At 38.3% G+C, this 27,504-nt stretch overlaps 1 protein-coding gene across 16 annotated transcripts in view; it reads right to left on the bottom strand.

Annotated features, from left to right (window-relative positions):
- The window catches only part of MLLT10 (MLLT10 histone lysine methyltransferase DOT1L cofactor), a 241,101-nt gene that overhangs the window by 174,768 nt on the left and 38,829 nt on the right, over positions 1 to 27,504 (bottom strand). For all 16 annotated transcript variants that reach the window (XM_086714783.1, XM_086714788.1, XM_086714796.1 and 13 more), the window contains one exon: positions 25,222 to 25,276. In XM_086714783.1, the coding sequence (XP_086570909.1) occupies positions 25,222 to 25,276 (55 nt within the window). The remainder of the gene's footprint in view (positions 1 to 25,221; positions 25,277 to 27,504) is intronic.

The raw sequence follows: 27,504 nt of genomic DNA on the forward strand, positions 1-27,504 counted from the left end.
CAATGCCTACTGACATATATAATATTTGTCTATCTCACCATCACCTTAAACTCCACACACAACAAGTACATCTTGGGGCACCTGGGTGGCTCAGTCGGTTAAGCGTCCAACTTTGGCACAAGTCATAATCTCATGGTTCATCATTTCAAGCCCCCACATCAGGCCCTGTGCTGACAGCTCGGAGCCTGGAACCTGCTTCAGATTCTGCGTCTCCCACCCTCTCTGCCCCTCCCCTCTGGGACCTTGTCTCTATCTCAAAAATAAACATTTAAAAAAAAAAAAAGTACATCTCAACATTCTCTATTCTGCATATAACATCCTCTAATGCAAGTTAAGACCATCTACATTAACCTATCCACACAGGAAATCTGAGCAGCTCTTCTTCCTCATCTGGGCCCACATCCATTAAGTCATATGATACTATTGTAGATAGCCAAGATTTAAGCATGTTCAGTGATTAGTTTGTCTTCTTGCTAGAACACCACTCCTGAAAAGACTCTGTTAGTGGCTCTAGTTACTCCAAAAAGCTAGCTGCCTGATTTTCCCTGTAAGTCTGTGAGTTTATCATACCCTTCCATACACTTTTTGTTTAAGTTATCCAGATCTATTTCTGTTACTGACAACACCAAATAGTATGCTGCATTTTAAAAACTGGCAAATAAACGTTAAGAATAAAACATGTGAGGGCACCTGGGTGGCTCAATCAGTTTAGTGTCTGACTCTTAATTTTGGCTCAGGTCACGGTGTCAGGGTCATGAGATCGAGCCCCACGTTGAGCTCTGCACTGAGCATGGAACCTACTTAAAATCCTCTCTCTCTCTCTCTCTCTCCCCCTTTTGCCTCTTCCCTGCTGGAACACACATGAGTGCTCTCTCTCCCTCAAATAAAAAAGGGGGGGGGAACAGAGGAAGAAAAAGAATAAAGCATATGGAGTGATAGTAACTCCAAGTGCCTATCCTATTATAGAAACACTGAAATAGAGTAGAAAATGTCAGGATCAACTATGACAGAACCCCTGAAAATAGTTTAAAAATTATAGCAACCAAAAAATAATAATAATAAAACCTAACTTTACACCTAAAAAAACTAGAAAAAGCAAAGTTAGAAGTAAATAATAATACATAAAACCTTAAAGACTCCACCAAAAAAAAAAAAAAACTATTATAACTAATAAATGAATTCAGTAAAGTCACAGCATACAAAATTAACATACAGAAATCAGTTGCCTTTCTATACACTAATAACAAACTATAAGAGAAATTAAGAAAACCTCATTTATAATTGCATCAAAAAAGAATGAAATACCTGGAAATAAACTTAATCAAGGAGGTAAAAGACCAGTACTTCAAAATTATCACACATTCATGGAAGAAACTGAAGACAACATAAATAACAGCAAGATATACCATGCTCATGGATTAGAAGAATTAATATTTTTTAAATGTTGATACTACCCAAAGTGATCTACAGCTTCGGTGCAATCCCAATCAAAATACTAACAGAATTTTTCACAGAACTGGAACTAAGAATCCTAAAATTCGTATGGAAGAACAAAGTCCCTAAACGGTCAAAGCAATTTTGAGAAAAAACAAATCAGGAGGTAATCACATCCCCTGTTTTCAAACTATATTACAAAGCTAGAGTGATCAAGTATGCTATAGTACCAGCACAAAAACAGCCATATATATCAGTGGAATACAGCAGACAACCCAGAAATAAACCCACACATATATAATCAATTAACCTATGACAAAAGAGGCAAAAATATACAATGGTACTGGGAATGCTAAACAACTACATGCAGAAGAATGAAAATGGACCACTATCTTACACCATCTACAGAAATTAATCCAAAATGGATTAGAGAATGCAGGAAGTAATCTCTTTGAGATCTGTCATACAAACATTTTTCTAGATAAGTCTCCTCAGGCAAAAAAAAAAAAAAAAAAAAGAGAGAGAGAGAGAGAGAAAAGGCAAAAATGAACTAGTAGGACTACACAAAATAAAAAGGCTTTTGCACAGCAAAGAAAACCATCAACAAAATGAAAAGGCAACTGAATAGGAAAAGATATCTGTAAATGACTTATCCGATAGTAAGGTTAATATCCAAAATATATAAAGAACTTCTACAACTGAGGGTGCCTAGGTGGCTCAGTCAGGGCATTTGACTTCGGCTCAAGTGATGACCTCACAGTTCATGAGTTCGAGCCCTGCATCAGGCTCACTGCTATCAAGTGCAAAGCCCACTTCAGAACCTGTCTCCTTCTCACCCTTCCCCTACCCCACTTGTGCGCTTGCGCGCGCGCGCACTCTCTCTCTCTCTCAAAAATAAATAAAACATTAAAAACAAAAGGTATACAATCAACATCAAAAAACAATCCCATTAAAAAGTGGGCAGTCAAAGCATAAGAGACTCTTAAAAACTGAGAACAAACTGAGGGTTGATGGGGGGTGGGAGGGAGGAGAGGGTGGGTGATGGGTATTGAGGAGGGCACCTTTTGGGATGAGCACTGGGTGTTGTATGGAAACCAATTTGACAATAAATTTCACATATTGAAAAAAAAAAAAAGTGGGCAGAGAACCTGAATAGACAGTTTCCCAAAGAAGACATACAGATGGAGGCACATGAAAAGATACTCAGTATCACAAATCATCAGGGATATGCAACTCAAAATGACAATAGGTATCACCTTACACGTCACGCTGGCTATAACCAAAAAGAGAAAAAAGAACAAGTGTTCACAAGAATGTGGAGAAAAAATAACCTTCATATGCTATTAGTGTGAATATAGAGTGGTGCGGACACTAAGGAAAATGGTATGAAAGTTCCTCAGAAAGTTAAAAACAGAACTACTATACAATCCAGGAATTCCACTTCTGTGAATTTATCCAAAGACAATGAAAATACCAATTCAAAGAGATACACGCACCCCTACTGTCTTTTCGGCATTATTTACGATACCCAAGATACGGAAGCAACCTAAGTGTCCACGAAGAGATGAATGGATAAAGATGATGTGGTACACGGGTGCACACACACACACTACACAATGAGCTACCTCTCAGCTATAAAACAGAATGGAAACTTGCCATCTGCAACAACGTGAATGGACCTAATGTGTATTATGCCAAGGAAAGTAAGTCAGATGGAGGAAGACAAATACGGTATGATTTCACTTACATGTAGAACCTAAAAAATGAACCAAACAAGCAAACAAAAGGGAAACAGACTCATAAATACAGGAAACTGTTGGTTACCTTAGAGGGGAAAGGCTGGGGAAGATGGTGGGTAAAATAGGGGAGTAGGAGGTACAAAACTCCACCTCCAAATAGTATCATGGTGATGTAATGTAGCGCACAGAAACAACATTGGGGTTATTTTGTAACATAAGCAAATACCAAATCACTATGAAATACACATGAAACTAAGAGGATACTGCATATCATCCGTCCTTCCTTTTAAAAGGTTAATAGCTGGGGCACCTGACTAGCTCTGTCAGCACAACATACAACTCTTGATCTCAGGTCCTGGGGCTGACAGCGCTGAGCCCGCTTGGGATTCTGTCCCTTCCCCCTTCTCTCTGGCCCTCCCACTCTCACTCTTGCTCTCACCAAAAAAAGAAATAAAAACAAAAACCACAATGAGATACCACCTCACAACTTCAGAATGGCTAAAATCAAAACTCCAAGAAGCAGCAAGTGTTGGCAAGGATGTGGGGAGAAAGGAACTCTGACGAGAATGCAAACTGGTGCAGCCACTAAGGAAAACAGTAGGGAGTTTTCTCAAAAAACCAAAAATAGAACTACCCTAAAATCCAGCAATAGCACTACTCACTGTTGAGTATTTACCCAAAGAATTCATTCATTTGAAAGGATATATGCACCCCTATGTTTACTGCAGCATTATTTACAACAGCCAAATTACGGAAGCAGCCCAAGCATCCATCCAAGATGAAAGAATAAAGAAGATGTGGTATATTTACACAATGGAATATTATTCAGCCATGAAAAAGAATGAAAGCTATCTGCAACAACATGTAGGGATCCAGAGGGTATAATGCTAAGTGAAATAAGACAGTCAGTGAAAGACGAATAAAATATGATTTTACTCATGTAGAATTTAAGAAAGAAAACAAATCAACAAGAAAAAAGAGACAAAAAAAATCCAGACTCTTAACTACGAATACCAGAGGGAGGTGGGGGCGGGAGATAGGTAAAGGGGATCACGAAGACACTTATTTTGACGAGCACTGAGTACAGAATTCTCAAATCATTATGTCCACCTGAAGCTAATACAACACTGTATGTTAACTATACTAGAATTAAAATTTTGTAATTAAAAAAAAAGTTCTTAAACAAAAAAGTGTACAGCAACCAATTAAATAGTCAATGTGAGGCTCAAACTCACCACCCCAAAATCAAGAGTTGCATGCTCTACCAACAGAGTCAGCCAAATGACCCAACAGGCAACTTAAAAACAGTCAGTTTTGGGCTCCAGGAGTTAAGACTGAGGAAGTAGGAGGAGGACCTCGATTTTCCTCATCCCTCAAACACAGCTGTATTGAAATCAGATTACTTGGAACAGCCAGGAGATAGATCTGCAGAGCAGCAGAAGTATCTCCAGTGGGAGGGAGACAGCTTGGCAGGATCAAGGTGCATGTAGGTGAGCTGGGGGAGATAAAGCGGCAGGCCCATGGAGGAGATGGAACCCTTTCTGTGGAGGGACACAAGGCAGACAAAGAGATAGGGGTTGTGAAGGTGTGGCATCGAGTTAGCAACAAGAGACACAGACTAGGTAGCAAGAAGCACTGAGGATGCCAGCTCTTTTTGGAAACAGCCTTTGGAGCCAAAACACTGACCTTTTAAATTTTTTCTATTTACTGTTTATTTTTGAGAGAGAGAACAAGTAAGTGGGAGAGGGGCAGAGAGAGAGGGAGACACAGAGTCCGAAGCAGGCTCCAGGCTCTGAGCTGTCAGCACAGAGCCCAAAACGGGGCTCAAACCCACAAGCTGTGAGATCATGACCTGAGCTGAAGTCGGACACCCAACTGACTGAGCCACCCAGATGCCCCTGAAATGGTGAGGTTTTGGAACTGTGTGACTTTCTCTGGAGCAAAACCACAGCCCATGCTCCTGGGGAAGTGGGAGCTGGCCCCGGAGGGCACAGTGTGGTGTAGTGATCTCACAGGCACACTGGGAGAGAACAATCCCATTCCTGGAGTACTCTGGGAAGAGGGTTTATTGCCTCGCCAAGGACAAAATTCCTGGCATGTGCCCACCAAAGGCCTTTCATCAGCAGGGTGGCAAGGCTCTACTCCAGAGAGGAGATCCCCACTGTGCTGGGTCCTTTAAGACGCTGGGTTTGGAATCCCAGCCACACCTTGAGTTCCGGGTCCTTGAAGACTCCGGGTTTTGGGGCACCTGGGTGCCAGGCGTTTAGCATCCAACACTTGATCTCGGCTCCGTTCATGATCTCATAGTTCATGAGTTAAGAGCCCCACGTCAGGCTATCAGCACAGAGCCTGCTTGTGCGCTCTCTTTCAAAATAAGTAAGTAAGACATTGAAGAAAAAAGACGACTTCGGATTTTGAATCCCAGCTGCGTGCCAGAGAAAAAAACAGCAAGAGAGTTTGGGTGCAGGACAAGCTGGCTTCCCTCACTAATCTGCGAGGCCTGCCTGAACAGCAGGGGTTGAGATACCTGGTCACAGGACAAGAAACTGGGGTGGTGCCATCACCGCCCCCCAACACCAACATGGTGGGATTTCAGAGAGCAATACAGTGGCCGCCACTGGTGGCAAGGCCTGCTTACCCCAAACCCTGCCCAACCCTGCCTGGCAAATGCTCACTTACTGGGGCAAGAGAAACACTAAGCCAAGACAGCCAGCCTCTCCTCCTGACAAGCACAGCCACCAGCATAGCATCCAGGCATCCAGGCACTTTTTTCTTAGAATCTAATGTATACTTTTGATTCTCTGTTTTTTGTTATTGTTGTTCCTTTTCTCATTTTATAGGCTCCAGCTCCCTGTTCCCCGTTATTTTTTTTCCAGACTTACTTCAACAACAACAAAAAAAATCAAAGCACACCCGGTTAAAGGTCCAAACACTTCACCACTGCAAGCAAGGAGGAGCTCTCCAGAAGACTGACCAGTGGGAAAGAGCAGCCAAATCACAACAGCACAGTGCACACAGCATACACCAGAAGCACTCTGTGGAGTGCCAGGCCCTCGTCGGTGTATGACCCCTTTTTAATATAGTTGTACTCTCAGGTGCAGGAAACATAAGATTTAAATACACACAAAAGATGGAAATTTGGCCAAAAGGACAAGACGCAGGAATTCTCCACAAAAGAAAAATCAAAAATAAATCACAGCCAGGGACTTGCTCAAAACAGATATTAAAAATATATATATGAACAAGATTTTGAACCAAAGTCATAACCCTACTAGCTAGGCTTGAAAAAACGCATAGGGGAGGTGGGGGGAGGTAGGTTAAATGGGTGACGGGCATTAAGGAGGGCACTTGTTGGGATGAGCACTGGGGGTTATAGGTAAGTCATGAATCACTGGGTTATACTCGTGAAGCCAAGACTACGCTGTATCACTCTGTGTTAACTAACTAGAGAATTAAAAAAAAAAACAACAAAAAACATAGAAGACACCAGAGAAACTTTTGCTGCAGAGATCAAAGATCAAAGAACTAGTTAGGATAAATTTAAAAATGCTATAACTGAGATGCAAAACAAACAGGATACAGGGACAGCGAGGACCAATGAAACAGAGGAGAGAACAGGTGAAATAGAAGATAAAATTATGGAAAATAATGAAGGTTTAAAAAAGAGGGAAATGGGGCGCCTGGGTGGCTCAGTCGGTTAAGTGGCTGACTTTGGCTCAGGTCATGATCTCGCGGTCCGTGAGTTCGAGCCCCGCATCAGGTTCTGTGCTGACAGCTCAGAGCCTGGAGCCTGTTTCAGATTCTGTGTCTCCCTCTCTCTGACCCTCCCCCGTTCATGCTTTGTCTCTCTCTGTCTCAAAAATAAATAAACGTTAAAGAAAAATTTTTTTAAAAAAGAGGGAAAGGAAGTAGCTAGATCATGAAGAGAGACTTTAGAAAACGAAGTGATTCCATGAAATGAAATAATATTCATATCATAGGAGTCTCAGGAAGAGTGAGAAAAAGGGACAGAAAGTTTATTTGAACAAATTCTAGCTAAGAACTTCCCTAATCTGGGGAAGGAAACAGGCACCCAAGGACAAGAGGCACAGGGAACTTCCTTCAAAGCCATCAAAAACAGGACAACATCACGAGTTCTCATAGTGAAACTTACAATATACAAAGATAAACAGAGAATTCTGAAAGCAGCTAGGGACAAAACGTCCTTAATCTACAACAACAGACACATAAGGTTAATAGCAGACCTGTCCAAAGAAACTTGGCAAACCAGGAGGGAGTGATGGGAAATATTCAATATGCTGAATACAAAAAATGTGCAGCCAAGAATCCTTAATCCAGCAAGGCTGTCATTCAGAATAGAAGGAGAGATAAAGACCTTCCCAGACAAACAAAAACTAAAGGGGTTTGTGACCACTAAACTAGTCCTGCAGGAAATTTTAAGGGGGAGTCTGGGTGGAAGATGTTTAAAAAAAAACAAAGACCAAACATCAAAGACCACAGAGAACATCACCAGAAACACTAAACCTACGTATAACACAATGGCACTAAATTCGTATCATTCAACAATCACTCTGAATGTAAATAGACTAAATGCTCCAATTAAAAGACACAAGCTATCAGAATAGATAAAAAAATAAGATCCATCTATATGCTGTCTACAACAGACTCGTTTTAGACCTAAGGACACCAACAGATTGAAAGTGAGGGGATAGAGAATCACCTATCACACTAATGGAGATCAAAAGAAAGTGGGAATAGCCATACTTATATCAAACAAACTAGATTTTATTTTGTTTTTTTAAATGTTTATTTATTCATTTTTGAGAGAGAGTGTGCACAAGAGCACAAGTGGGGGAGGGGCAGAGAGAGAAGAGGAAACAGAATCTGAGGCAGGCTCAGAAACTGTGAGATCATGACCTGAGCCAAAGTCAGACACTTAACCAACTGAGCCATCTGGGTGCTCCCACACAAACTAGATTTTAAAACAAAGACTGTAGGAGCAGCTGGCTCAGTCAGTTAAGCGTCTGACTTCAGCCCAGGTCATGATCTCGTGGTTCATGGGTTCATGGGCTCGAGCCCCGCGTCGTGTCGGGCTCTGTGCTGACAGCTCAGAGCCTGGAACATGCTTGGGATTCTGTCTCTCCCTCTCTCTCTCTCCCCCACTCGCACTCTGTTTCACTCAAAAAAAAAAAAGAATAAACATTAAAAAAATTTTTTTAAACAAAGACTGTAATAAGAGACAAAAAAGATCATTATAACATAATTAGTGGGTATATCCATCAAGAACACCTAATCATTGTAAATATTTATGCCCCCAACATGAGAGCATATAAATCAGTTAATCGCCAACATAAAGAAACTCATAGATAATAATATCACAATAGTAGGAGACTTTAATACCCCACCTACAGCAATGGAAAAATCATCTAAGCAGAAAATCAACAAAGAAGCAATGTCTTTCAATGACACACTGGGCCAGATGGTCTTAACAGATATACTCAGAACATTTCATCATAGAGCAGCAGAATGCACATTCTTCTCCAATGCACATGGAACATTCTCCAGAACAAATCACATACTGGATCACAAATCAGCCCTCAACAGGTACAAAAAGACTGAGATCATACCATGAATATATTCAGATCACAACACTATGAATCTTTAAATCAACCAGAATAAAAAATTTAGAAAGCCCTCAAATACATGGAGGTTAAAGAACATCCTAATAAAGAATGAATGGGTCAACCAGGAAACTAAAGAAATTTAAAAATACATGAGAGCAAATTACAATGAAAACACGACATTCCAGACTTATCAAAAAGAAAGGAGAGAGGACCCAAATAGATAAAATCACCAATGATGGAGGAGAGAACACAACCAACACCACAGAAATGCAATTATAAGAGAACACTATGAAAAATTATATGCCAACCAACTAGACAATCTGAAAGAAATAAATTCCCAGGCACTTAGACACTACCAAAACTCAAACAAGAAAAAACAGAAAATTTGAACAGGCCCACAACCAGCAAAGAAATTGAATGAGTTATCAAAAATCTCCCAACATATAAGAATCCTGAGCCAGATGGCTTCCCAGGAGAATTCTATCAGACACTGAAAGAATACCTATTCTCAAACTGTTCCAAAAAGCAGAAATGGAAGGAAAGCTTCCAAACTCATTCTATGAAGCCAGCATTACCTTGATTCCCAAACCAGACAAACACCCCACTAAAAAGGAGAATTACAGGCCAATCAATATCCCAGATAAACATGGATGGAAAAATTTTCAACAACATACTAGCAAACTGAATTCAAAAGGACATTAAAAGAATTATTCACCATGATCAAGTGGGTTCCTGGGCTGCAGGGCTGGTTCAATATTCACAAATCAATCAGTATGATGCACCACATTAATAAAAGAAAAAGAACCGTATGATCCTTTCAATAGATGCAGAAAAGGCTTTTGACAAAACACAACATCCTTTCGTGATAAAAACCCTCAAGAAGTAGGGATGGAAGGAACATGCCTCGACATCATAAAAGCCATATATATATGAAAGGCCCACAGCTAATATCATCCTCAATGAGGAAAAACTGAGAGCTGTCCCCTGACAGTCAGGAACACAAAAGGGATGTCAACTCTCGCGACTGTTGTTCAACATAGTACTGAAGTCCTAGCCTCAGCAATCAAACGAAATAAAAGGCATACAAATTGGCAAAGAAAAAGTCAAACTTTCACTCTTCACAGAGGACATAATATTCTACAAGGAAAGATTCCACCAAAAAACAGCTAGAACTGATACATGAATTCAGCAAAGTCTCAGGATATGAAATCCATGTACAGAAATCAGGTACATTTTTGCACACCAATAATGAAAGAGCAGAAAGAGAAATCACAGAATCGATCCCAATTGCACCAAAAACCGTAAGAAACCTTGAAATAAACCTAATCAAAGAGGTAAAAGATCTGTACTCTGAAAAGTACAGAAAGCTTAAGAAATTGAAGAAGACACAAAGAAATGGAGAAACATTCCATGCTCACAAAAGGGAGAACAAATATTGTTAAAATGTCCATACTACCCAAAGCAATCTACACATTCAACGCAAACCCTACCAAAATAATACCAGCATTCTTCTAAGAGCTAGAACAAACAATCCTAAAATTTGTATGGAACAACAGAAGACCCCAAATAGCCAAAGTAATGTTGAAAAAGAAAACCAAACCAGGAGGCATCACAATCCCAGACTTCAAGCTATATTACAAAGCTGTGATCATCAAGACAGTATGGTACTGGCACAAAAACAGACACAAAGATCCATGGAACAGAATAGAGAACACAGAAATGGACCCACAAACGTATGGTCAACTAAACTTTGACAAAGCAGGAAAGAATATCCAATGGAATAAAGACAGTCTCTTCAGCAAATGGTGCTGGGAAAACTGGACAGCGACATGTAGAAGAATGAATCTGGACCACTTTGTTACACCATACACAGAAATAAATTCAAGATGGATGAAAGACCTAAACATGAGGCAGAAAACCATCAAAATTCTAGAGAAAGCAGGCAACAACCTCTTTCACCTTGGCCACAGTAACCTCTTACTAGAAATGTCTCAGAAGGCACGGGAAACAAAAGCAAAAATGAACTATCGGGACCTCATCAAGATGAAAAGCTTCTGCACAGCTAAGGAAATAATCAACAAAACTAAAAGGCAACTGACTTTTTAGAATGGGAGAAGATATTTGCAAATGACATACTGGATACAGGTTAGTATTCAAAATCTATAAAGAACTTATCGGGCTCCTGGGTGGCTCAGTTGGTTAAGCATCTGACTTCGGCTCAGGTTATGATGTCATGGTTCGGGAGTCCGAGCCCCACTTCATGTAAACGCGAGCCGGGCTTCGGGTGAGCCACTTGTCTAGCTCTGCCCCTCATGGGATTATCTCTCTGTCTCTGCCTCTCACTCACTAGCATCCTCTCTCTCTCTTTAAAAAAAAAAGAAAGAAAGAAAGAACTTCTCAAACTCAACACCCAAAAAGCAAATAATCCAGTGAAGAAATGGGCAGAAGACATGAATAGACACTTTTCCAAAGAAGACATCCAGATAGCTAAAAGACACATGAAAAAGTGCTCCACATCACTCGTCATCAGGGAAATACTAATCAAAACCACAATGAGATACCACCTCACACCTGTTAGAATGGCTAAAATTAAAAACTCAGAAATCAACAGGTATTGGTGAGGATGTGGAGAAAGGGGAACACTTTTGCACTGTTGGTGGGAATGCAAACTGGTGCAGCCACTCTGCAAAACAATATGGAGTTTCCTCAAAAAATTAAAAATAGAACTAACCCTGCAACCCAGCAACTGCACTAGTAGGTATTTATCCAAAGGATACCAAAATGCTGATTCAAAGGGGCACATGCACCCGAATGTTTAGAGCAGCACTATTGACAGTAGCCAAATTATGCAAAGAGACCAAACGTCCACTGACTAACGAATGGATAAAGAGTATATACTATACATATACAATGGAATACTATTCAGCGATCAAAAAGAATGAAATCTTATCATTTGCAACAACGTGGATGTAACTAGAGTGTATTATGCTAAGTGAAATAAGTCAGAGAAGACAAATATCATATGATATCACTCATATGTGGAATATAAGAAATACAACAAATAAACATAGGGGAAGGAAAGCAAAAATAAAAACTGAGAGGGAGGTAAACCATAAGGATTCTTCATACAAAGAACAAACTGGATTGCTAGAGGGGAGGCGGGTGGGGGGGATGGGCTAAATGGTTGATGGGCATTAAGGAGGGCCCCTGATGGGATGAGCACTGGGGATTATAGGTAAGTGATGGATCACTGGGTTCTACTTCTGAAACCAATACTACACTGTATATTAGAATTTCAATAAATTAATTTTTTTTTAAAAGTTTTATGTCACTTTTACTTGCTCTTGTTCCACCCCTCCTCAGATTGACAATGGTCTGGAAGACTGTATCCCGTGTCTCTAGCGTGGAACTCTCATCCCTGGTTCCAGAAGGGATACAGCAAAGCTTGTTCGCAAAGACCTGTGTTTTTTAACAGGCCTAACTGTATGACGGGCAGAGAAAGCACATGAAGGACTGACTCAAGGCATTTGCCTTTGTTTCCCTTAACTTGGCTATTTCTCCAAGTGGTATGAATTTAAGAGATTAATTGTAATCACCATGGTAACGACTTAAAATGTATATAAAAAATGAAATAAGAATTAAAATCTGTGGGGTACCTATCTGGCTTAGTTGGTGGAACATGAAATTGTTGATGTGAGGGTGGCAAGTTCGAGGTCCGCCCTGGGTATAGAGATTACTTAAAAATAAAATCTTAAAAAAAAAAAAAATTAAAATCTGTCACAAGGGATAAAGAAAAACATTATACATTGAAAAATAGGTTAAAACACCAAGAAGATATAACATTTATAAACATACATACACCAAATATCACAGCTCCAAAATACATCAAACAAAAACAAATCTAATTAAAGCTAAAGACAGACAATTCTTCAGTTGGAAATTTCGCTACCCAAGTTTCAATAATGGACAGAACTCTGAAATTCAATAGGGATATATAGAGAACCAAATAACACTACAGACCACCTATGCCTACTAGACTAAAAACAGCCCAATACACATTCTCCCCAAATACACAGGAACACTCTCCAAGATAGATCATAGGTTAGGACACAAAACAAGTGTCAATAAATTTTAAAACACCTGAGATCAGATCTTATCCAACCACAATGAAATGAAAACAGAAATTAAAAACAGAAAGCAGGATGTCTGGCTGGCTTAGTCATTAGAGCATTCAACTCTCGATCTCAAGGAGGTTGTGAATTCCAGCCCCACTTTGGGTACAGAGGTTATATAAAAATAAATTCTTTAAAAAAAAAGTTAAAAACAGAAGGAAAACTAGAAAATTCACAAGTATGTGGAAATTAAACAACACTTAAATACCCAATGAGTCAATGAAGAAATCACAACTGGAAAATAAGCAGTAAAACAAAACAAAGGGGAAAAAAAACACAACATACCAAATCTCATGTGATACATAGAAAGCTGCAATAAGAGATAAATTCATACCTGTAACACCTATGTTGAAAAAGAAGAAAGATGCTCGGGTGAGGTGAGGTGGGGTGAGGTGAGGAGGGGTGGGGTGGTTGAACAAATAAGGGGATGAAAGCTTAAAATCACAGGCTTTCCCTTCTAAAATGATGGAAATGGTCCCGGTGGAGTCGCCAAAAAATAAAAAATAAAAAATAAATTAAAAAAAAATAAAATGATGGAAATGTTCTAAAACTGCCTATGGAAGTTGCACATATCTGTAAATATGAAAAAAAACATGAATTGTACACTTCAAATGAAATATATAGTATATAAACTACATCCCAATTAAGCTGCTTTAAAAAATGAAGATCTCAAATCAATTAACTATATATATATAGATAGATATATATATAGATAGATATAGATATATATATATATCTATATATATATATATATATATCTATATCTATCTATATATATCTACCTACTTGGAGAAGAAAAAGAGCAAACTAAATCCAAAGCCAAACACAGGAAGGAAGATTAAAGATCACTGTGGAGACAAAAAAGAGAACAGAAAACCAATAAAAGGGGCACCTGGGTGGTTCAGTTGGTTAAGCATCCAACTTTGGCTTGGGTCATGATCTCACAGTTTTTGAGTTTGAGCCCCACATCAGGCTCTGTACTGACAGCTTAGAGCCTGGAACTTCCTTCTGATTCTGTTTCTCCCTCTCTCTGCCCCTCCCCCACTTGTGCTGTCTCTCTCATAAAAAAATAAACCTGAAAAAAAAAAACAAAAAAACAAAAAGAATCAACAAAACCTAAAAATCTTTGAAAAGATCAACAAAACTGACCAACTTTGAGACTAAAAAAGAAAATACTCAAATTACTAAAATTGGAAACAAAGGTGAGGACATTACCATTGACCTTACACAACTAAAATTGTAAGAAAATACTATGGGGGCGCCTGCGTGGCTCAGTCAGTTAAGCGTCCGACTTCGGCTCAGGTCACGATCTCATGGTCCATGAGTTCGAGCCCCGTGTCAGGCTCTGTGCTGACAGCTCAGAGCCTGGAGCCTGCTTCGGATTCTGTGTCTCCCTCTCTCTCTCTGCTCCTCCCCCGTTCATGCTCTGTCTCTCTCTGTCTCAAAAATAAACATAAAAAAAAAAAAGAAAGAAAAAAGAAAATACTATGAACAATTACACACCAACAGATTAGACAACCTACATGAAATGGACAAATTCCTAGAAACACAAAAACTAACAAAACTGAAAGAGAACATCTGAACAGATAAAGAGACTGAATCGATGAGTAAACAAAAATCTCTCAGCAAAGAAAAGCCCTGGATCAAATGCAGTCACAAGTGAATTCTACCAAACATTTAAAGAAGCATTAGGGGCACCTGGGTGGCTGAGTGGATGAAGCATCCAACTTTGGCTCAGGTCATGATCTCATGGTTCATGAGTTCGAGTCCCAAATCGAGCTCCGTGCTGACAGCTGAGAGCCTGAAGCCTGCTTCGGATTCTGTCTCCCTCCCTCTCTGTCCTTCCCCCACTCACATTCTCTCCCTCTCCCTTTCCAAAAATAAACATTTAAATAAATAGATAAGTAAGTAAATAAATACATAAAATAAAATTAAATTAAACTAAAATAAAATAAAATAAAATAAAAGCAACAAGCAAGCAAGCAACATTAACACAGGGGGCACCTGAGTGGCTCAGCTGGTTAAGCATCTGACTCTAGATTTCATCTCAAGACATGATCTCATGGTTCATGAAATCAAGCCCTGCATCCAGCTCTTCTGTGCTAACATCCTGAAGCCTGCTTGGTATTCTCTCTCACCCTCTATCCCTGCCCCTCTTTCTCAAAATAAATAAATAAACATTTTTTTTAAAGAATAAAATAAAGAAGCATTAACACAAATCTCAAACTCTTCCCATTAATAGAAGAGGAAGAATTAATTCATTCTATAAGGTCAGCATGTTATCAAATGCCCCCAGAGCCCGACAAAACATAGGAAAACAAAATTACAGACCAATATCCCTTATACATGCAAAAAATCTCAGCAAAATACAGTGTATTAGTACCCTAGAGCAGCCATAAAAAATATTACATCAAATTTGGTAGCTTAAGAAAACAGATTTATTCTTTCACAGTTTGGGACACAGAAATCCAAAATCAACAGGCTTCTATCCTAACTTCTGGTGGCTCTGGCAATCCTTGGCATTTCTCAGTTCACAACTAGGTAACTCCAATCTCCACCTTAGTCTTCACATGGCCATGTACTGTGTCTCCTGTGTCTTCTCCAATCATCTTTTACAAGGACATTTATCATTGGATTTAGTGTTCATACTAGGCCAGGATGACCCCATTCAAGATCTTTACCTTAATTATATCCGTAAAGACCCTTATTCCCAAATGTGGTCATATCCTGAGGTTCTGGATGGACAAATCTTTTGGGGGACAAAATTAAATAATTAAAAGAATTATACACCATGATCAAAAGGGATTTATGATAGAAATACAAAGGGTGTACAACATAAGAAAAACAGTCAATGTAATATATACCATTAATTTTTAAAAAAATTTAAAAACCACATCACCATCTCAATACAAAAAAAGCATTTGACAAAATTTGACACCTTTTCACAAGATAAACACTCAACAAAATAAAAAAAAAATGGAACTTCCTCAATATGATAAGGAGAATTTTTGAAAAATCTACTGGTAACAACTAACTCAACAATGAAAGACTGATACTTTTCTCCCTAATATCAGGAAGAAGACATGGACACCCACTATCTAGTTCCACTGCTATTCAACATTGTACTAGAAATGCTAGCTAAAGCAATTAAGCAAGAAAAATAAAAAACATAAAAAACATCCCAATTGGAAAAGATTAAGTAAAACTATCAGTATTCACATCATCTTACCTAGAAAAAAGCTTAAAGAACACACAAAAAACATTAGAACAAATTCAGTAAAGCTACAAGGTGTAAGAACCACAAGATATCAGTTTTATTTCTACATGTGAACAATGAACAATCCAAACAGAACATTAAAGAAAAAATCCTTTTGTATCTAAAAGAATAAAATACTTAAACAAAGGATGTGAAAGACTTCCCCACTGAACACTACAGAGCAAGGCTGAAAGAAATTAAAGACATAAATAAATGGAAAGACACCCCACATTCATACAATAAAAAACTTAACACAATTAAGATAATAACTTTACCCAAAGCAATCTACAGATTCAGCACAACCCCTTATCAAAATTCCACAGATCTTTTTTGCAATCCTCAAAAATCACATGGACTAGAACCTGAACAGTCAAAGCAATACTGAAAGAGAAAAATAAAATTGAAACATTCACAGTTCCCAATTACAAAACTTATTATCAAAGCTATGGCCTTTCAAAAGTTTGTATTGGCATTACAACAGACATAAAGACCAATGGAATAGTAGAGTCCAGAAATAAATCCATGTATCTACAGCCAACTGATTTTCAACAAGGGTACCAAGACCACTCAATGGGGAAAGAAGAATCTCTCCAACGAATGGTGCTGGGACATCTGGATATCCATATGCAAAAAAAAAAAAAGTTGGATTTAACTCAAAATGGATCAACAACTAAAAAAGTTCTAAAAAGAGAAGTCTTAGAAAGAAACATAGGTATAAATCTTACTGACCTTAAATAGCAATGGATTCTTAGATATGACACCAAAAGCATGAGCAACAAAGAAAAATTAAATAAACTGATACTAATCAAAGACTACTGTGAATCAAAGGACATTATCAAGAACATGAGAAGACAACATACAGAGTGGGAGAAAAGATTTGCAAATCATGTATCTGACAGGGATCCAGAATACATAAAGAAGTCTTACAGCTCAACAACAAAAAGACAGACAACCCAATTACAAAATAGAAAAGAATATAAATAGGGGTGCATGGGTGGCTCAGTCAGTTAAGCGTCTGACTTCGGCTCAGGTCATGATCTCACGATTTGTGGGTTGAGCTCCATGTCAGGCTCTGGGCTGAGAGCTCAGAATTGAGAGCGTGCTTCGAATTCTGTGTCTCTCTCTCTCTCTGCACTTCCCCTGCTAGTACTCTGTCTCTCTCTCAAAAATAAATAAACAATAAAACTAAAAGAGGGGCAGCTGGGTGGCTCAGTCGGTTGAACATCTGACTTTGGCTCAGGTCATGATCTTGAGGTTCATGAGTTCAAGCCCCACATTGGGCTCATTGCTGTCAGCCTGTCAGTGCAGAGCCTGCTTCAGATCCTGTGTCCCCCTATCTTTGCCCCTTCCCCAATTGCACTTTCCCCCAAATAAATATTAAAGGAAGGGAAGGGGAGGGGAGGGGAGGGGAGGGAAGGAACAGACTTCTCTCCAAAGAAGATTCACATATGGCCAAAAGGCTCATGAAAAAAATGCTCAACATCACTTATTAGGGAAACAGAAATTAAAACAATGAGGTACCACTTCAAACTCACTAGGATGGCTATAATTTAAAAATTCAGAAAAAAGTTAAGTGGTGGTGAGAATGAAAAGGAATTGGATCTCTCATACTTTGCTTGGAGGACTGTAAAAATGGTGCAGCCACTATGAACAGTTTGGTGGTTCCTCAAAAAGTTAAACACAGAATCACCGTACGACCCATCAATGCCACTCCTAGTATATACTCCTCAAATCTAAAAACAGATAAAATAGGTTCTTCTACAACAATGTTCACAGTAGCACTATTCAAAACAGTCAAAAGGTAGACACAATGCAAACATCCAACATAATGTAATCTCTCTCGTATGCATGTGCACACACACTCTCATTCTCCTTCTCTCTCTCTCTCTCTCTCTCTCTCTCTCACACACACACACACACACACACAAATATTCAGCCATAAACAGGACTGAAGTACTAATACAGGCTGCAACAGTGATGACCTTGAAAACATTATGCCGAGAAAGAAGCCAGACTCAAAAGGTCATACGCTGTGTGATTATTATACTTAAGTAAAATATACAGAATAAGTAAACCCATAGAGACAAAAAGCAGACTGATGGTTGCCAGGGGCCAGGGGAAGAAGGAAGAATGCACAGTTTCTGCTTATGAAAGTGTATTTTCTTTTAGGGTAATAAAAATGTTTTGGAAATAAGGGCAATTAGGGGCACCCGGGTGGCTCAGTCAGCTGAGCATCCAACTCTTGATTTCAACTCAGGTCATGATCTTGCAGTTTGTGGGATTGAGCCCCGTCTGGCTCTGCGCTGATGGTGTGGAGCCTGGCTGGGATTCTCTCTCTCCCTCTCTCTCTCTGCCTCTCCTCCACGCACGAATGCACTCTCTCAAAATAAATCCACTTTTCATTTTTTTTTTTTTAATTTTTTTTTTAAACGTTTATTTATTTTTGGGACAGAGAGAGACAGAGCATGAACGGGGGAGGGGCAGAGAGAGAGGGAGACACAGAATCAGAAACAGGCTCCAGGCTCTGAGCCATCAGCCCAGAGCCTGACGCGGGGCTCGAACTCCCGGACCGCGAGATCGTGACCTGGCTGAAGTCGGACGCTTAACCGACTGCGCCACCCAGGTGCCCCTAAATCCACTTTTCAAAAAAATGTTTTGGGGGCACCTGGGTGGCTCAGTTGGTTAAGCATCTGACTTCGGCTCGGGTCATGATCTCATGGTTCATGACTTCGAGCCCCATGTTGGGCTCTCTGCTCTCAGCACAGAGCCCACTTTGGACCCTCTGACCCACTCTCTCTCTGCCCCTCCCCTGCTCATGTTCTCTCTCTCTCATCATTCTCTCTCAAAAATAAATAAAACATTAGAAAAATAGTAAAAAAGAAAGTAAGTTAGTTAGTTTTGGAAATTAACAGGGGTAGCAGTTGACCAATACTGTCAAAGTACCAAATACCACTGAACTGTATATCTTAGGATGGTAAATTTTATTCTATAGGAATTTTACCTCAATTTTAAGAAAAAAGAATAAAAGATCTTGTCCTTCCTTCACAAACTATATTTCAGGATAATGAAATAATTGATAAGAAACAGGTTTTCTTTATAGAAGTAATCCTGCTAGACGGGATGGGGTGGTGGGAATAAAAGAAGTAATCCTAATGCATGATAGAATATCACAATTTATTCAACCTCTATTCAATAAAATAATGGTCTAGATACTGGTCAACAGCTGCTGATACCACAAAAAAGAAAAAAGAAAGTATCATATGCTTCATGAAGAAGTATACAACACCATGAAGTATTTTTAGCTGCCCCCACAATAAACTGAACGAACAAGCCTAACTACTCATGTACAGAAAATACATGGAACAAAGCAACGTGTTCACACACACACACCATCTGAGATGCCATCAGCAACATCTACTGTGAGAAACCCTGCAGGGCAAATGTCCCACATTTTCCACAAGTAAACCAACAAGGAAATCAAGGGGGAGGATTACAAAGAGACCTAAGAGATATTTTAAGCAATTGCAACGTAGGCACCTTATAGATCCAGCTTATGGACCTTATTTGGATACTGACTTATTCAAACATAAAAAGATAACATTTAGAGGTACCAAGTGGCCCAGTGGGTTAAGCGTCAGACTCTTGATTTCGGGTCAGGTCATGATGTCACAGTTCATGAGACCAAGCCCCACACTGGGCTCTGCACTGATAGCACGGAGCCTACTTGGGATCCTGTCTCTCCCTCTCTGCCCCTCCCCTATGCTGGCACGCATGCACATTCTTTCTCTCTCTCAAAACAAATATATAAACAATAAAAAAATTAAGAAAAAGATAAAAACAGAAAAAGAAAAACATTTAGGAGATCAGGAAACTTCAAACAAAGACTGAACGGTTGATGGCTTTAAGAAATTCTTGTCAATTTTTTATGTGTCATAATATATTGTGTATTTTTTAAATATCCATGCGTGTCAGTGATGCTCACAAAATTCAAAATAATCGTAAGAATGGGGTATGGAAAGGTATAAATGAAACAAGACTGGCCATGACTTGATCACTGTTAAAGGTTGGTCCCTGGGGATTCTCCCTACTTTTTTGTAGGCTCAAAATTTCCCATAATGAAATAGACATATAATTTTTCAATATACCTGTAAACTTTTACCACTTAATACCTCTGCTGTCCATTCCTTCATTTTTACCCTCCTACTACTATCTTCAACCAGTCCCTCATCAATCTCTCTCTTAGACTGCAATAAAGCAGAGTCTCATCTTGGCAAGGTTCAGATTCTAAAGCAAAAAATAAGCATAATCAAAACTATCCTTGGGGCACCTGGGTGGCTCAGTCAGTTAAAGGCCCAACTTCAGCTCAGGTCCTGATCTCGTGGTTTTTGAGTTCGAGCCCTGTGTCAAACTCTGTGCTGACCACTCAGAGCCTGGAGCCTGCTTCAGATTCTGCGTCTCCCTCTCTCTCTGCCCCTCCACCACTTGCACTCTCTCAAAAATAAATAAACATGAAAAACAATTTTAAAAAAAACTATCCTTGAAAGATCCCTTAAAATTCCAACAGAAAATGCATTACACTGTATATCATTTTGAATATATATAAATATCAAGATTCTGTAAGTTCTTCTCATCTTTCTGTCACATAGTGTCTACCAATGACCCTCAATTCATTTTGAAATTTCTTCAACAATTCAAGTAATAAATAATCCAATTAAAAATGGGCAGAGGACATAGACATTCCTCCAAAGAAGACATCTAGATGACCCACAGACACATGAAAAGATGCTCAACATCACTCATCATCAGAGAAATGCAAATCAAAAGCACAATGAACTATCACCCCACACCTGTCATAATGGCTAAAATAAAAAACACAACAAACAACAAGTGTTGGTGAGGATGTGAGGAAAAAGGAACCCTCGTGCACAACTAGTGAAAATGCAAAATTGTGCAGCCACTATGGAAAACAGTATGGAGGTTCCTCAAAAATTAGAAATAAAATTGCCATATGATCCAGCAATCACACTCCTAGGTATCTACCCAAAGAATACAAAAAAAACTCTGGTTTGAAAAGATATATTCACTTCTATGTTTATTGCTGCATTATTTACAATAGCCAAATTATGGAAGCTGCCCAAATGTCCACTGATAGATGAATGGCTAAGAAGATGTGGGAGTGCCTGGCTGGCTCAGTCAGAAGAGCATGCAACTCCTGATCTCAGGGTTGTGAGTTCAAGACCCACGCTGGGTGCAGAGATTGCTGCAAAGAAAATAAACTTAAACTTTAAAAAAGACATAGTATATACATATAATGGACTATTATTCAGCTGTTAAAAGGAATGAAAGCTTGTCATTTGCAACAACACAGATGAATCTAGAGTTATAATGCTAAGTGAAAAAAGTCAGAGAAAGACAAATACCATATTATTTTACTCGTATGTGGAATTTAAGAAATGAACAAACCAAAAAAAAAGACACAAACCAAAAAAAAAAAAAAAAGTACTCTTAACTATAGAGAACAAACTAATGGTTACCTGAGAGGAGGTGTGGTGGGAGGTGGGGGGGGGGGGGTGGTATGAAATAGGTGAAGGGGAAGAAGAGTAACACTTATCAGGCTGCCTGGGTGGCTCAGTCAATTAAGCACCTGACTCTTAAGTTTGCCTTGGGTCATGATCACATGAGATCAAGCCTGGGCATGGCACCTGCCTAAGATTCTCTCTCTCTCCCTCTGCCCTTCCCCCACTCAGGCTCTCTCTCAAAAACAAAACAAAACAAAAATGTGTAATACTCTTGATGAGCATGGAGTAATATACAGAATTGTTGAATCACTATCTTTTACTCTTGAAACTAATATAACACTGTATGTTAACTATACTAGAATTAAAAATTTTCTTAATTAAAAAAATAAATGAGAAGTAGCATCACCACCTCTTGCCTGACCCCTCAATAATATATTTCATATCTTTTTCAATGATGGTTGGGAAAGCCTTACAGTCATTCACAGGGAGTCCCATTAACGTTTGCCTAGAGTGTATGCTCACTGGGTAAAATGGCAAACTGAATTACCTCTACAATTTATTTATTTGCCTATATCTCTCCCCATCCCCCAGGATATATAGTTGATTTCAAGTATGTTTTTTTTTTTTTTTTTTTTTTTAAATTTTTTTTTCAACGTTTATTTATTTTTGGGACAGAGAGAGACAGAGCATGAACGGGGGAGGGGCAGAGAGAGAGGGAGACACAGAATCGGAAACAGGCTCCAGGCTCTGAGCCATCAGCCCAGAGCCTGACGCGGGGCTCGAACTCACGGACCGCGAGATCGTGACCTGGCTGAAGTCGGACGCTTAACCGACTGCGCCACCCAGGCGCCCCGATTTCAAGTATGTTAAATGCACTTATAATTCAGCTCCACTATTCTTTTTTATAGCTGGTGTAGTGTCATATCCTTCCAATCTATTCACCACAATGCCATCAGAGAGTGATCCTTCTAAAATAGAAATCTGTTACTCCTCAGCTTCAGTGGCTCCCCACAATCAACAGGATGAAGTCCTTAGGAGAGAAAAGGAGGTGGGGAAGGAGGGGGGGGAGAGGGAAGGACAGGAGCAGGGGAGGGGAAGGAATGACAACTTTGTGTGTATTATCGGTTTCACCTCTCAGAAGGCCTGCCATTCAAACCTTAGTCTAATTCCCAATTGTTTCCAATTCTGTATATCTGTGTCTTTATCATTTGCTTCTCCTTCTGCCTGTAATACCCCAACCCCACTTTTCACATACTAACCTATGTTAAGCTTAAGTATTTACTTACCTTTAACAACTGAGAACTACATACAGCAGCTGAGATTGAGAAAATTAAAAGCTGCATTGAGAAACTCCTCATCCTGATTGCCAGAAAAGGAAAACCTAAACTACAAACTTGTAATATACTTTCCAGCATGAAAAAAAGGGTATTAGACATTAAAGAACAGTTATTATCAATACTGTACCATCAGGTACATTGTGGGGTTTTGTTAACTACTCTAGAAATCTAATTAGCATTTCTATAGGAAAATGCATTCCAGGTTCCAAAATAATTTACAAATCAATTTTGGAACATAATTTAGTTAGAATGTTTTAAATACACATCAAATTTGGACTCTAACAAAGATGGCATTTCAAATCAGTGAAGAAAAGATGAACAGTTTAATAAATGGTGATGGGACAAATGGAAGCATTTTAGCATCTAGGAAAAAATAAAGTTGGATCCATACCTCACATTGTATTACCTGGATACATTCCAAATGTATCAAAGATTAAACTGTAAAAAAAAAAGAAACCATAAAAATACTAGAGGAAAATGTGAAAGAATTCCTTTACTAACTCTGGAGTATGGAAAGCCTTTCTAACTAATGGTTCAAAATACAGAAGCCATGAAAGACAAGATTAAAAAATAAACCTAAATAAAAATCAAGAACTTCTGCATGGTAAAAAGCCCCATAAGACTGAACAACTGGGAAAACCTGGTTCAACTCATATCACAAAACACTAAGGAATGAGGGACTCCTATGAAAGCTCCAACAAATCAAAAAGAAAATGATCAACAACCAAAGAGAAAAATCATATTAACAGATCACAAAGAGAAAAATGCAAATTGCTTTTAAAAACGTAAGATGCTCAGCTTTACTCATAATAAGAGAAATGTAAAATAAATGCTCTGAGATACCAATTTTCACCTACTGGATTACCAAAGGGTATGGAGAACACAAGTTTTTCATTCACTGCTGCTGGAAACAAATTGGCACAACCACTAGGGAGAATAATTTGGGAATATCTACCAAATTAACTGCAAAATCCCTCTCACCCAACAGTTCCACCCCTGGGAATTAATAATCCTACAGACATAAGCGCATATATGCAAAATGACATGTACACAAGTCATGAAAGCAGAAGATCAGAAAGTCTATCAACAGGTGACTGATCACACAAAAAAAGCTTTAAACTATTAATAGATAAATTTGTTCACTGGAAAAATTAAGATACTTAAAAATTAGAGAAGAAAATATTTGTTAATTCACGTTTATTTCTATATGCAAAAATAAAAAACCTAGAAGGATATGTAGAGAAGTAATAACAGCAACTATATCAAAGCAGGAAAGTTGTTGAGAAACTAGGCAAATGGTGAATGAACAAGGATAGGAGAAAAGGTTTCTAACATTTTTTAAATTTTGTACATGACTGTGTAACAGTCTAACCATTAAGTTTGTATACAAATAAATTTATGTAGAGCCAGGCAAAAACATTTTATTTTTCCCTTTCATTTACTAACATCATTACTCTATCCCAAAATGCTTTAGAATTGGCTGCCCAAAATGGAAGTGTACTAACAGTAGTTATAACCTGTGCTTTTAAAAGTTTCTTTATCGGTTAGTTTTCATAGTATGCACAATTTAAGACATTCATGTTTACATATTTAAGAATGGTACTGAGTTATAAAGAAACACGGATTTCTCAGAGGAAAGTAATGAAAAATGGAGATATAAATGAGAAATACACAAGGGTTCTCAGGAAAGCACACCAAAATTTAAAGACAGAAGTCAGTATTTCTTTATATTCAAGCAACAAAATTCCTCAGGGTGTTAAAATTAAGAATTCACTGGAAATATCATCTGTCTAGCAATACACAAAAGAGAGGGAAAAAAAGATTGTAAAACACTAGAGTTTAGCTCTAACAAAAAAAGTGGTTTATGTTTCCAAAAATATTTTCTAATATAAGAAACTGTACCCATTTTTTTTTAAATCAAGATTTTAATTAGAAGTATGTAGACCATTCTGCACAAGAAAAGTGCTTAAAAGTTTGCCCACGAAGTACGGGGAAGAAATGCATAAATTACATACACTACTATTACAATTATTTGAGTGGTAAACATTTATTTGATATTATAATATGAACTGCCAGATATTTTTAAATACCCCCCACTCCACTTTTCAATAAAAAATTTTTAAAAAGTCTCTGTACTTACCCCCATTATCTGTTCTTTTTAAAGCTCCATCCTTATGAGGACACAGTTCACATCTCTATGTAAAAAAAAGAAAAAAAGATTTTTCAGATTACCAAGCTATAACAAATTCTCTATAACTTCAAAACTATTAAAAATGTGGGAGTATGTGCACTACTTACCACTAAGAGTTTTTCAGAATATTCCTCACAAAGTAATTCTCCTCGACATGGGATCATCCTCAGAACACCAGATAATTTTATACACATCTATACATATGTGCGTATATAAATATATACACATATACACACATGTTTTAAGTAATTGCTACACCCAATGTGGGGTGTGAACTCACAACCCACAGATCAAAGAGTCACATGCTCTGACTGAGCCAACCAGGAACACCATCAGATAACAACTTTACAAAAGTATTACTCAACTATTACATTCCTGCCATGATTTTTTGTAACATGAATAAATACAAAGAGGGGGCTGAAGCACAGGTGTTTTTTTTGTTTTTTTTGTTTTTTTTTGGGGGACAGAGACAAAGCATGAACGGGGGAGGGGCAGAGAGAGAGGGAGACACAGAATCGGAAACAGGCTCCAGGCTCTGAGCCATCAGCCCAGAGCCCGACGCGGGGCTCGAACTCACGGACCGCGAGATCGTGACCTGGCTGAAGTCGGACGCCCAACCGACTGCGCCACCCAGGCGCCCCATGAAGCACAGTTTTTAACATTTGCCTCTATCCCTTTGCTTTCTGTCTAGGATTATCTAGTATTATCATAGTCAGTTAGGTTTGGTTTCTCCTAAAATAAAGAGCCAAAGTCAAAAACTTTGAATTTTGATTTAAATGAGGGGCAGCTGGGTGGCTCAGTTGGTTAAAACGCCCGACTTTGCTCAGGTCGTGATCTCACAGTTTGTGGGTTCGAGCCCCGCATCGGGCTCTGTGCTAACAGTTTGGACCTGGAGACTGCTTTGGGTTCTGTGTCTCCCTCTCTCTACCCCTCACCTGCTCACACACACTCACTCTCTCTCTCTCTCTCTCAAAAATAAATAAACATTAAAAAAAAATCGGGGGGGGGGCCAGCAAATACTGTTTCATATACTGTTGATAGCACTATAATCCAATTCTTTTGGAAAGCAATTTATAGCAACATGATTCCAGAAAAATACTAATTCAATTACTTCATTTCTAGAGAGCCAAAGTAAAAATATGATAGAAATAGGCACTAAGTACTATGTGTCATTTTTATATCATTTATATACTTTAATTTCAAGACATGAAAATGTATGTATATAAAAATACTTTATATGGCTTTTTATTATAACTATAAAAATTGTATGAAAAGTCTAACTGTATAACACTGAGAGAACTAATGTAATAGTACATTAACAAATATTTATACATAGAAATGAACTCTAAAATATACAAAACATATTAACAGGATTATGGTGAGGATGGTAAGATTATGAGTGAATTTATTTCTTTATTCTAAAATACTTCATTTCTTTTATAATTGGAATTTTTGTAGCAATACATTACTACATGTTATATCTTCCTACTAAAGATAAAAATAATATAGGAGACTTTAAAGAAAAAAGTTTCAGGAAAAGAAAAGAAGGTTAAGTTATAGTTAAAGGAAAAAGAAAAAACACCTTTAATTGAAATGGCCCCAACAAATGCCAAGTTACACAAGGTGGCTCTTTCTTTTCTACATCATATAGTATAGCAAAAAATGATGCAACTATTTTCCATCTTCAGAATGTAAATGTCAATTTCCAAATACTTTTACTACTTTATATTAGATTCTTCTGCCAAAAGATAAAACCCACTATATCAATTCACTAAATCAAGTACAGCCAACAAAAATACTGACCTTCAGGAAGCTGTGGTTATGTAACAATCTATTGCACTCATACTGGCTTGCCCACACTGTGATTACCATCATATTGCAAAAACAACAAGGTAATAAATGAAAATAATATAAATAGATAAAAATAAAATGATAAAAGAGAAGGTTTTAAGTTTGATCTTCCTCATATTATATAGAAGATATAACTGTGGCACACAGATGCATCTGTAGGATAAAACATTTACCATCACTATTTCTTTTTTTTTTTTTTTTTTTTTTTAAGCAAAAGATAAAAAATAAATCTAAAATAACCTATCTTGGGGCACCTGACGTGGCTCAGTCGGTTAAGTGTCCGACTTCAGTTCAGGTCATGATCTCATGGCTCATGAATTCAAGCCCTGTGTCAGGCTCTGTGCTGACACCTTCAGAGCCTGAAGCCTGCTTTGAATTCTG

This window comes from Puma concolor, chromosome B4 (genome assembly GCF_028749965.1).
Source record: "Puma concolor isolate L17-30 chromosome B4, mPumCon1.1.hap2, whole genome shotgun sequence".
In the NCBI taxonomy this organism is placed as follows: Eukaryota; Metazoa; Chordata; class Mammalia; order Carnivora; family Felidae; genus Puma; species Puma concolor.